The sequence below is a fragment of the Notothenia coriiceps genome, unplaced genomic scaffold (assembly GCF_000735185.1).
Source record: "Notothenia coriiceps isolate Sejong01 unplaced genomic scaffold, NC01 NC01_scaffold00001552, whole genome shotgun sequence".
Taxonomy (NCBI): Eukaryota; Metazoa; Chordata; class Actinopteri; order Perciformes; family Nototheniidae; genus Notothenia; species Notothenia coriiceps.
Window position 1 is genome coordinate 1 of NW_011334253.1, and position 11,561 is coordinate 11,561.

Consider the following 11,561-nt stretch of genomic DNA (forward strand, 5'->3'; position numbering starts at 1 on the left):
TTTTTTATTGTTCTTTTTTTTTTTAAAGAAATTACATTTTTGAAATTGTTACGTTTATTCTGGTTTATTTATTGGAGTCGTTTGTGAGCTGAGCTGTGTGGTTTTATATGTTACAGTATGTATTTCTCTGTACAGCACTTTGGTCTGGAGGTTTTAAAGTGCTATATAAATAAAGTTGGATTGGATTAATCTACCTTATTTGGAGGCCCCCTAGCACTTGCCTGCCTTTCCTGTCGGCAAACGGCGCCCCTGTATACACACACACATTCAATACATACATAGTATGATGGCTTGAACTAGTGGGAGAAATTGCACTGTTTTTTCTGTAGCCAATGCCTTGAACTTTGGCAAAAAGGCATTAGAAGCATTAGAAAGTCAAGGTAAACTTGCGGTTAACTTGCGGTCTGTAATGCGTGTCACGCTCGCGCACACAAGTAAATATGCACGTTCATTCTCACAACGCATCAGACACAAGAAATTATACATTAATTGACATCATCAGAACGTTTTTTTAAAAAATGTTTAAAATAATTTGTATTTGTTATAATGGGACAGGGTTCGGTCCGGAATGATTTGTAGTTCGTTCCGGAGTTCGGAGTTTGAGAAGCCCTGCTCTAAAAGTTTCCACTACACATGGCAACTGATTAACTGTACAATTAACATAAACAGTGAATGCCAGAACTGCAGAAATTTTGTGTCGAACAAGCATTTTCTTTTCAGTTCTACTTTACTACATTCTGAAAGCAAATGCTGAACTTTTGACTTTTGAAAACATGAATGCATCACTATTATAATCCAGTGATATGATATATATTATTCTGCATAAGTACTTTTAGTTTTGCATTTGCATTTTATATTACTACTTTTACCCAAGCAAAACGTGTAGCCTTATTCTGGCATCACTGGTCCTCTTTATTTCCCCAAACGTATGTGTGATTTCTTTCGATTACTGAATTTAACGGGCGTTAGGACCAGGGGAACATTACTAGCAGCTGGCTGTTGGCTGTTACTGGTAAACATGGCCGACCAAAACAAGACAGACACTGACTCAAAGTTTTACAATGAAGTACTAAGGTATGTTATTATCGGTAATGCGAAATAGTAGTGAATTTGTTGGCGGTTGAGCAATAACTTTCGTAATATTTAGTCAAATTGTTATTTTATCATAGTTTATTGTAAGGGCTTAAGAGTTGCCCCGTTCACATGGTCATACGGTTATTTTAACTGTCAGTTAGATAGGTTGTGGTTCCAGGGAAACCTTAGTTGACGTGACGTTTAAAAACCCGTAAAGCGATATATTAGTTTAGAGGTGGCGAAACATCATATACCATTATATATTTCATGAATCATTATTGTTAGTCTCTCAGTCAGACAGAGGAACTACTCTCCTCCATCGTAAAAGTTCTGATACAACAATGTCAATAAATTACCTTTTTAAATGACACAACATGATATACTCAATACCTCTGTGCTAACTTGCCCGTATCAGTTAACATTATAATAAATGTATCTTATGTGGCACACTATTTTGACTATATTAATTCATTTTATATACATATTTTTAAATAAAAATAATTTCAGTTTTTTTCAAAAGCTTCCATAATGTGTCCCACTCTATTTTTTATGGAATTATTGATGAAAATACAGAAGTTTCTTTATTAAAAACCCGTAAATCTTTTTAATAGCTTCCATATGTGACCAATGAACTCCAAATCAATGCAGAATTGCATTACTACACTGAAAAAAGTAGAACTATTTTTTTGTAGGACGTAAATATTTATTTTTATGATATATGAATAGTGTTAAGAACATTCTGAGGTTTATTTTTTGAAAATCAAATGACATACATGCCCATATCTTCCATGACATGTGATCCAGTGATTCTAAATAAATGCAGGATTGTGATAATAACCTATAAGTCTGACACATCACTTTTAATGGATTGTATTCCTTCTTCTCTCTTGCGTTTATCTATTGATAGACTACCAAAATGCCAGAACGTGAACGTGTTTTTTTTTTTTATTCCAGCCCATCTGAACTGTTTGCAGCCCGGTCCAGGAGTCACAAGATCCCGGTGAGAGGACAGAAAGACTTCTTCCCTGATGACTCAGACGAGCAAAGACAGCGACTTGAGCAGAGTCTCAATGAGCACTGGAGCCTCATATCCGAGGAGCGAGTGGAGAAACTGTGAGTAGGCATGGCATCAGTCCAACAAACCAGGAGTAACACCGACAAAATCTGCTGTCATTGATTGATTGTGAAAAACATATCAAACACAAAATAATAAAATTTGACTGTGGTTTCAGCTCTATAAAAAGTAACTAGTGTAGTTTTTCTTGGTAGAAATACTAGAAGAGAGAAGCACTCTATTTGTCCATTGTGATGTTTGCAATCTGCTTATTTCCTCCTACTGGCAAAAAAAATACAAGTAATGTTAAAATAAACTACCAGTTGTTGCTGTTGAATTTATGCAAGCAGGCATAGACATTGTATAGCTCAGGCTTATTTTTTTTGGCAATTTCATTTTTGCCTTCAATTGAGTTTATTTCCTGCATCAACTCAAAATCCAATGAAAAAAATCCTATTGCGTTTTGACTTGGCAACAAGGGGGATTTTAACTTCCAGGTTATAAATGAGGTCATCCCTGGTGGCCAGAAAATCACTTTCTTTTTAAAATATTTTTACTATATACTTTGCCAAAATTGTAAAGTATGTGGGTTGAGCTTCAGATGCTGCATTGAAAATAATGTCTTTACTTTTTAATTTAGGGGAAACCTAGTGAAGGCCAAATGGATTCCAAGTGAGAAGATCGTGGAGCTTCAGTCTCCAGCTGTGAGTATTCCTCAGTGTACAAAGCAATATACTCACACCCCGTTACATTTTATTTTGACTGAGTCTGAAAACACTTGTTTTTTTACATAGGGGAAGTTTTGGCAGACGATGGGATTTTCTGCTGGCGGCAAGCAGTTTCTCTTCCCTGAAGAGGCTCTCTACCTGATGGAGTGTGTGAGTGGCAGTTATATTTCTCCAATCCCCCTACCCTATTGTGATCTGTAAAATATGGATAACTGATTACTTTGAGTGACTGTGTTAACAGGGGAACGTGCAGGTGTTCTACCAGGAGCTGCCACTGTCCATTCAGGACGGGTATGAGACATTTCTGTACTCAAGCACATTGAGGCTCCAGGAATATCAGGTAAGAGAAAACATCCCGACAGATATTCTGAAGGAGGCCTGAACTGCGTCCAACAATTTTTTTTTATATCTCTTAGGTGTTTGGGCATTTGAAGAGGCTTGGCTATTTGGTGCACAGATTCCATCCCAGGTAACTGCATCCTCATTGACACAGGAAGGGGAAAATGTATGCCATTTGTCAATTCTTTGCAAACCAAATTTGTTAAGATATTGAAATAACCTTTAACATTTTTTTACAGTAGCATGTATCCCACTATGTGTAGCCAAACTGCTACAAGCAATTTTATTTCATGTATTTCCTTTTACCTTTCCATCTGGTTGTATAAAGTTTGTAATATGCTTTTTTTTAACTGCCGTCGCGGCTTCTTTCCTACTTCTTAGATGCGTTTCAAACAGACTTGCGGTTAATCAATATACAATTATTTCGTCACACGTTCCACAATAAAAATAGGCCTTTAAGATAGTTGCCAACAAAACAGGCAAAAAATGAAAGATAAACAAACTATATAATGTTGTACGAAGAGTAACGCTTTAAACTGTGTTTCAACGGCGTCTTCCACACAGGTTCCGGTATATCTGTATCTTAAATGCTGGTGCCGTGGGTATTGTAGTCTTTTATAGCCCCTTGACTACACAAGTCACAAATAGGGGACAATATGAATTGACTTTGTCACAAAAAAAGTAAACTGGCTCTGACAATTGTTCTAAGCGACAATGTCTTTGGTACAATATTCTAACTAATTTGATTTAAAAGGATTATTCCTGACTTTTAAAATGTACCAAGCTACCACATTTTTCTCGTTGCTTTCACTTCCATTTGTATTGCCTGTGCATATAATACAAATATAAATAAAGTCAGGCTCAGGTTTGTGCCGACAAAAGAAAAGGAAATCATTATATCAACCCATATTTCAAACTTTCAGAACATTTATTTGTTATGTATTCTAGTTTGAAAACGTATACTGAGTTTGCCTTAATGTTCAGAAATGTCGAGTGGCAAACAAATGTAAAAGTACTTACACAACAAGAACAAAGTTACACAATTAGATAAAAACAGGAAATATCACAAAAAGCACAAGATGAAAACAGATAAAAAAAACAAAGAAAATCGGCTTAAACAGTCTTCATTACTCTATTGTCTTATCATGTCCAAATCATTTAGTGACAGACATGATGTTAGCTGTAAATGTCCAGGATTTGACAGTGTGTGTGTGTGTGTGTGTGTGTGTGTGTGTGTGTGTGTGTGTGTGTGTGTGTGTGTGTGTGTGTGTGTGTGTGTGTGTGTGTGTGTGTGTGTGGCTTTTTATAGTTCTGAGACATCGTCCTATGCGAAGCAGCTGAACCTTCCTCAGTCACGTGACAGAGCAGGGAAACAGCTGAAGAGAAAGCGCAGCGCCAGCCCCACCGCAACATCCAGGTATCGCTTCACAATATTTAACGTTTTTTTATCATCACTGAACTTGGGATATTGCACCCATGGAGGAAAACTGCACTTAAAAATATAACTATAACTCTAGTCTCTTTTGTGTTTAATTCAACGTTTGATGTATTCTACCAAATAATTTGGGAAATAAGTGAAATTAATTTCTTTAATTCAACTAGCAATTTGTTGTAATTTAGCGTTTTGTCTTTTAACCTCTTTCCTTCTCTAATCTTGCGCTATTGTGCGGATTGATCCTCCTTAGCAACAGTCTATTCTCGTTAGCAACAGACTGTTAGTGAAAATGATCAACCTCTCTAATGTCCAAATTGACCAACCAGAATCGAGCATTCAACCAAGCCATGTAATAATGTCATAATATTGTTTTTGTGATATTGAAAAAAAGTCAGTTTAAACAGAATACCAATAGAACGAAGTTTGAATTATAATTATTTGTTTTCATTGGTGTCTTTTTTTTTTTCAAGTTCAATTCTTCCAATAAAAGAAGTAGACATTTCTATATATTTTTTATAATCATCATACAATTTTATTTGCATTTGTAATTTTTTTTAAACTGAAAGCAGCAGAAGGGCCGAACTAAGGCTGCAGCCACACGGAGACGATATGGGTCGTATCCGCTACAGTTCTCTATCATATAGACGGTTCGGCCACACGAGGCCGACAGGGAAACGCAGAAACGATAACGGGTCCTAAGGTGGGTAGATCTGCAGACGCAACGCTCCGTGATTACGCCCTATACGATCATTTCCATATAACGAAAATACTGACGGGCTGTCAGGAGAGGGGGAGGAAAAGAGAGACTCCGTATATTATTCTTTTTATAATAATAAAATAATAATATGAGTCGTTATTCATTTGTTTTAAAGCTCAATAATTAACAAAGAAGACCTTTGACCGGCGCTTTTATCATTTTGTCCGGAAGATTTCAACTTTAACGGACATGTTGACCAGCGAAAACAAATCTAACTGAAACTCTGCCACACGATTCCCTCGTCCCTTGGAAGAGGCGGAGATGTGGGTGTTTTTCATCTGCTGGTGGACTAATTGGGGAGATTTACAGCAGGAGCACACGCTTGCCTCGGGGAGAGAGAAAAAGACCCAGAGCCCTGGCCCCTGCCTCTCCCCACCTCTGCTGCTAAATCTACTCCGGAGAATAAACAGAAGGGCAACCATGGCAACCATGCATGCTCGTGAAGTCTTCTTCGCTGCTTTTGATATATTTTGTGGCGGAAGTACAGCGCCATTTACAGGCCCGGCATATGTACTACAGCGTCTCCAGCGGGTTGAGCGGTCTCATGTGGACGGGCACATTTCTGGTGCTGATTGCGTGTGAACGGAAGACTTTTTGATATCAAATTCAGTTAATTTTCGTTACAGTCTCCGTGTGGCTAGGGTCTAAGTTTGCTTTAATAGTTATTCAAGTAATATCGTTAATTCCAATTATAACAAAGCTATGGCATATTTTTTGTAATGCTGCAGTCACACTGAAGCACAAGAAGAATCCACAGCTGACAGAATGGAGGAGGATACATGCGGCCAAGAAGGTCAGGAGGATAAAAAACTTCTAGAGTCCCACCTGACTATTTCTCCAGAAACTTCAAGCACCCAGACTGCCATTGCAAGTCCAGGAAACGAGGGTGGGGTCAGGACCTGGTGGATGCAGGATGATGTCGGGGAGCGATCTGATCACCAGCCCGCCTCTGCTGCCTCACGCTGGGACTTCAGCTCCATCTCCTTCCCTGACCTGGGCTCCAGCAGGGAGCGCCCCTCCAGCTGCCTGGTATCACCTGACCCCTCTCTGCTCCCTGGGGCTCTGGCAGTGGGGGTCTGTGACGTCGACCCCTGGAGGACCAGGATCAACCTGCGGGATGTCAAGATGTCCTCGAAGGAGCTGATGAGAGAAGATGAGAAGCGAAGGCATCGCTCGGACAAGGACAGAGAGGTTTGTAGTTAGACAGCGTTCCTACGGATTGTTAAAAGTCTTAAGTTAAATGAAATTATTACATATCATTGCAATAAACCATAAAGAAACAAACTCAGAATAATAGGAAAAGTACAGAATTATTTGCCATATTTATCAAAAAGTAAGTGGGTAATATGCAAGCAAAGCACCTCTTTTCACCCTCTGTCTGAAACTAGGTTAGCTGTTATCACGTAGACTACACTTACATTTGGTTGGTTTGCTAGCCAATGAAAGCACATGTTACATAGTGATGTCTCTATATTGTTGAAGAAAAGTGGGGGGGAGAGAAACTTTGGGATTTTAGCCTTTGCCAGACCATTTACATGCACAAAAACCTATATAACACTACAGGAAGGGGAAAAGCATAATACGGCCTCTTTAATCTGTATGAACCTCTATGTAACATGATTTCGAAATGCAACTGTTCAACACAAATTGAGTTGGAATCTTCATTTGGAAAATTAATATGTTCCTTTAGGTCAGGCGCTGCAGTAACTGGGCGGAGTATCGGCAGCTGATGGAGAGGCGGCAGGGGAGGAGGAGTAAAGGCCGAGCGACACACCTGTGGGACGGGGAGGTCACTCCTTTACATGACCCGAGACAACCAATCCCCACTGGTGAGATCACATGGATCTAGTCTATAAATGAATTCTGAAAGAAACCCACAAATGGATGATCATTTGTATGTCGAATACTCACCCCATATTACCTTGAATTCTTGATGTAAACTTTGTTTTTTTTTCTCTTTCAGGGGAGCTGCTAGATAAAATCAGCGTGATTAAATCTACACATTTGCTTGAGGGAGCGTCCAGGTAGGCATTGTTTCCCTTTCCTGTTATCACACTGATAGTGAAAATTATTTTCCTTATCTAATGAGGAGCGAATAAACTGGAAAACAGCCCTGCCATAATAAAAACTAAATTGCTCAAGGAAGACAAATTATGCTTATCTTCAGGTTCATATTAGTATTTAGTGTCTCTACTGTGACATGTCTCCATGCTTTAATGTTCAAAAAGGTCTTTGTTTTTCTCATACTGCCTGTGCTGCAGCACCTCTTTTCACCCTCTGTCTGAAACCAGAGCCCAGTCTGCTCTGATTGGTTAGCTGGCAGGCTCTTTTATGTAAACTAGGAATTATGTTTACATTCAGCTGAGACTTACTGACAAAAATGTGCTGCTAGGGCACTCACACATACAAAGCCGTGGCAGCACATCACCCCCATCCTCATCCACCTCCACTGGCTGCCGGTCAAGTCCTGCATAACCTACAAAGTCCTCCTCCTCACCTACAAGTCCCTCCATGCCCATGCCCCCAGTACTTATCGGACATCCTTCGCATTATTACATGCCCCACCCCGGAACCTGCGGTCTTCAGACTCTGGCCTGCTTACCACCCCCCGCACCAACCTGCAAACCTTCGGGGACAGAGCCTTCAGTGTGGCAGCCCCAGGGGCGGACTGGGACTAAAAATCTGCCCGGGACTCTCGAGCAGCCCACTTCGGTACCACTAGTAAATACCGCTAGTAAATTGCCAACGGGGAGTTCTATTGACTTATCCGACCGGCCCACATCGTCCGACCGGCCCACTTCAGTACCGGCCCATCGGGATTCTTCCCGAACGTCCCGATGGCCAGTCCCACCCTCTGGAACGCTCTTCCTGTGGAGATCTGCAACATCTCCATGCTTGACGCCTTCAAAAGGGCCCTCAAGTCCCATCTGTCTGCCAAGGCCTTCGGCCCCTAATCTAGTTGTTGTTTTTAGGGATGCTCCAATCGCCAATTTTGGAGCCAATCGCCAGAATCAGTATTACTGATTCTGGCGATTGGCTCCAAAATTGGCGATTGGAGCATCCCTAAAAACAACAACTAGATTAGGGGCCGAAGGCCTTGGCAGACAGATGGGACTTNATTTAGTTCATCAGAACTAAAGAGAATGAACTAAGTTCTCATGAACCTTTGTGGGAAAAGTAATGCGGTGTGAAAGCGCCTAATAAGTCTTCACGTGCGTCTTTGTAGATTGAAATTATTCTGTGGGATGAAGGCGGATGTATTACAGAGACAAACAACAGAAATTAAAATGTGATTTTCCTTTTTTTTTTTCGCTGCAGAAAAGATATCTAAAGATGAAAATGGGCCGCCTGCCTCTGCAGCCCAAGCAGTACTGCCAGTGTGAGCGGTAAATGTTCCTAACTTCTATCTACAGTCAAAAACACATTACTTTATCCACCCCCCCTCTCTCTCTCCAGTAATCTCTGTTCCCTCTGCAGATTCTTTCTAATAGACTCTATTCACTTTACATTAATGACTGTTTGACCTTCGCTTTCTCTGTGCCTTTCTCACCAAGTGCCTTTTCATTATCGTGTCGTAATTAGTGTGCAAACTTCTCCTCTTTCCTCTCTTTATCGCAGGCCAGCAGCTGCAGAAAAACCGCGGCAAGGACGTCGGAGAGAGAAGCCGAAAGCCCCCCCTCCCGCAGCCGCTGCTAATGTAGAGACATGAAAGACAGATGGAAGAAAGGCGAGGAAGAAGTGAGAGCAAGGGGAAGAAGAGAGCGTGAAAGTGTGAATACGGCATGAATGTAAATGGTCTTTTGAATGCTCGAGATTAAAATAAAAATGTAATGATATGGCCACTCACTTTGAGCCTTCTTCGCCAAATATAACCAGTGAAGTGAATGCAAATGGAATCCTCCACTGCAGGGGGAACAGCAGCTTGTGTTGGACTCTAATGCAGCACATTCCCGTGTTGAATAATGAGCCGCGTTCACACCGCAGTACTTTTCCCACTTTAGTTCCGATATACTTCCGAAATGTCGCGTTCACACCAAAAAGAGCCGGAACTAAAATTAGTTCATGAGAACCTTTTTACCCCCTTTTCCGTCCCTGCTAGAGAGCAGGGACTCTCATGTGGCTCTCTTGTGAGAAAAGAGCTATATTTCTGATTGGCTGGGCGGATTGCAAACCACGCCCCGTAAAACTCAAAAAAAGTGTTGTGAAGCCACCATTTTATTATTCTCGCATTAGCATTATTAGCATTAGCATTATTAGCATTAGCATTAGCCCAGCGCAGAAACGCAGAGAGACTAACTTATGGCAACACAAAATAAAACATGGGAGCGGTGGAGATAAGGAGGTGCCAACGCTCTGGCGATTTACATCCGGCCGGGGATTTTGGGCGGCAGTATACGCCGTGAAGTTGTTTGCGGCCTGCCAGTAAACCCAAAGCAGAAGAAGAAGAAGTGACGTCAGCGGCTTCATTTGCCTAATCCACCCCCAGGGACTTATTCCGGTGTGAACGCGATCTGTACTTAGTTCATCAGAACTAAAGAGTTCTGATGAACTAAGTTCTCATGAACCTTTGTGGGAAAAGTACTGCGGTGTGAAAGCGCCTCTTGACTTCGGCCAAGAGAGTGTGCGAGCTGACCGCTCTGTCGGTGCACCCGAGTTGCCTTTTGATCCGGGGTGACCGTAGCAGGGCAACAATCAGACCGAACCCTTCCTTTGTTCCCAAGAACCTAAGGAGTTCGTTCAGGTCTTTAGTTAGGCGGCTTTAGTCTTCCACCCAGAGACACAAAAGGGCCTATATCTTCAGCCCTATACAACTTATTTAATTTGAGTCACAGGTCTGTTGTTTCCTGTCAGCCCATCTTGTGTAAACACGAGCAGTTGTTGTGATTGCTTACCTGCAAACACACATCCGTGTGTAAGGTTTCCCCGGGTTGCTCTTCTTGAAGTCAGCCACCGTGTCAGGCTGATAAACATTGAAACTAATCCTCCACTCGTCTGATGCTTGTAACCTGAGCGGACAAACACAAAGTCATCGCCTGAATGATGCCCTCTTCATCACAGAACAATACACAAACATCATATTTCAAGAGCACTACAAGGCCGGTGACAAACGCAGGAGCCGCAGCGTCTCGCTCCTTTGTCACTCTGTCTTTATGTGTTTGTAAACCATTATTTGTGATAGCATAGAGAGGAGTTGAAGGTACATCAAGTCCAATCTCTTTATCTTTCTCAGGTGAATGTTTTCTGACCCCAATGAACAATAAAGTCACTAATTTAATGCCAATCTGCACTAAATGTTTGCTCCATGTGTACACACAGCAGGTAGGTCATTAGGGTTTACTTACTAAGGGTTTCTGCATTTTAAATACCACATAGAACGGAATTCAACAACTTTTTTTACTGTCATGAAAAGTGAAGTGAAACCAATAGGGACAATTAGGCCTACAATCATATTTTTTTTAAATATATGAAATAATAAGTGTTAATTATTACCTGGAAACAGGGGTTTGGTTTTGGTTTGTGTAGCACTTTTGTGACAAAAAAGTGTTAGGGTTATCGATATCGACCAATACTCACTCTCTGCCGATCGATCGGTGCTCTCTAAAAATGCAGATCGCGAGAGCCGATCGTATGACGTAAAATTATGTGGTAAAATACATGACAATTTTCTCTGTGCGCGGCAAAACAAGCTCACCAAAATGGCTTCACCAGTCTGGCAGTATTTTAAGGTGTCAGAAAAAGACAGTAAAATAGCGGTATGCAACGTGTGTGAAGCAGAAAACCTGCAGCTCCACCCGCTGTGACGGACCGCTGTGACGGACCGCTGAGCGGAGCGAAACACACACAAGAGTTAGACCTAACACACTTAGCTATTTTATATAGCTCTGGAACAAACTAAACTAGTTATAAATATATTTATTATTCACGGTCGGTTCAGTCATTATTGGATCAGTGAGCTGCATGAGATACTGACAGGCTGTCAGGAGGGAGAGAGGAAAAGAGAGCGCTTCTGCTAATTTCTCCCGTGTTATTATCCAAAGTGAACGTAAACTTGAATAATGTACTTCATTTGAATGTAATAATTATGTTGGTTGTTGTTTGTGGAAGCGCCAGTGAATGAGCCCCATTAACTGAGTTTTAAACATCACTTTAAAGGAAGATCCCCATAAGCCCCGC

General features: G+C 41.1%; 1 protein-coding gene and 1 long non-coding RNA gene across 2 annotated transcripts; both read left to right on the plus strand.

Annotated features, from left to right (window-relative positions):
- Window positions 1-1,003: 1,003 nt before the first annotated feature.
- On the plus strand, window positions 1,004-7,445 carry tsen54 (TSEN54 tRNA splicing endonuclease subunit). The gene is made up of 10 exons (XM_010791228.1): window positions 1,004-1,074; window positions 2,029-2,187; window positions 2,769-2,832; window positions 2,923-3,006; window positions 3,098-3,196; window positions 3,273-3,325; window positions 4,505-4,612; window positions 6,116-6,578; window positions 7,078-7,216; window positions 7,351-7,445. Exons 1-10 carry the CDS (start codon window positions 1,019-1,021, stop codon window positions 7,413-7,415), a joined length of 1,290 nt encoding a protein of 429 aa, XP_010789530.1. The 5' UTR covers window positions 1,004-1,018; the 3' UTR covers window positions 7,416-7,445.
- A 1,256-nt stretch (window positions 7,446-8,701) lies between these two features.
- LOC104962741 (uncharacterized) lies at window positions 8,702-9,213 on the plus strand. Its single transcript, XR_800238.1, has 2 exons — window positions 8,702-8,773; window positions 9,006-9,213. It is a non-coding gene; the product is annotated as an uncharacterized lncRNA (long non-coding RNA).
- The last annotated feature ends 2,348 nt before the right edge of the window (window positions 9,214-11,561 follow it).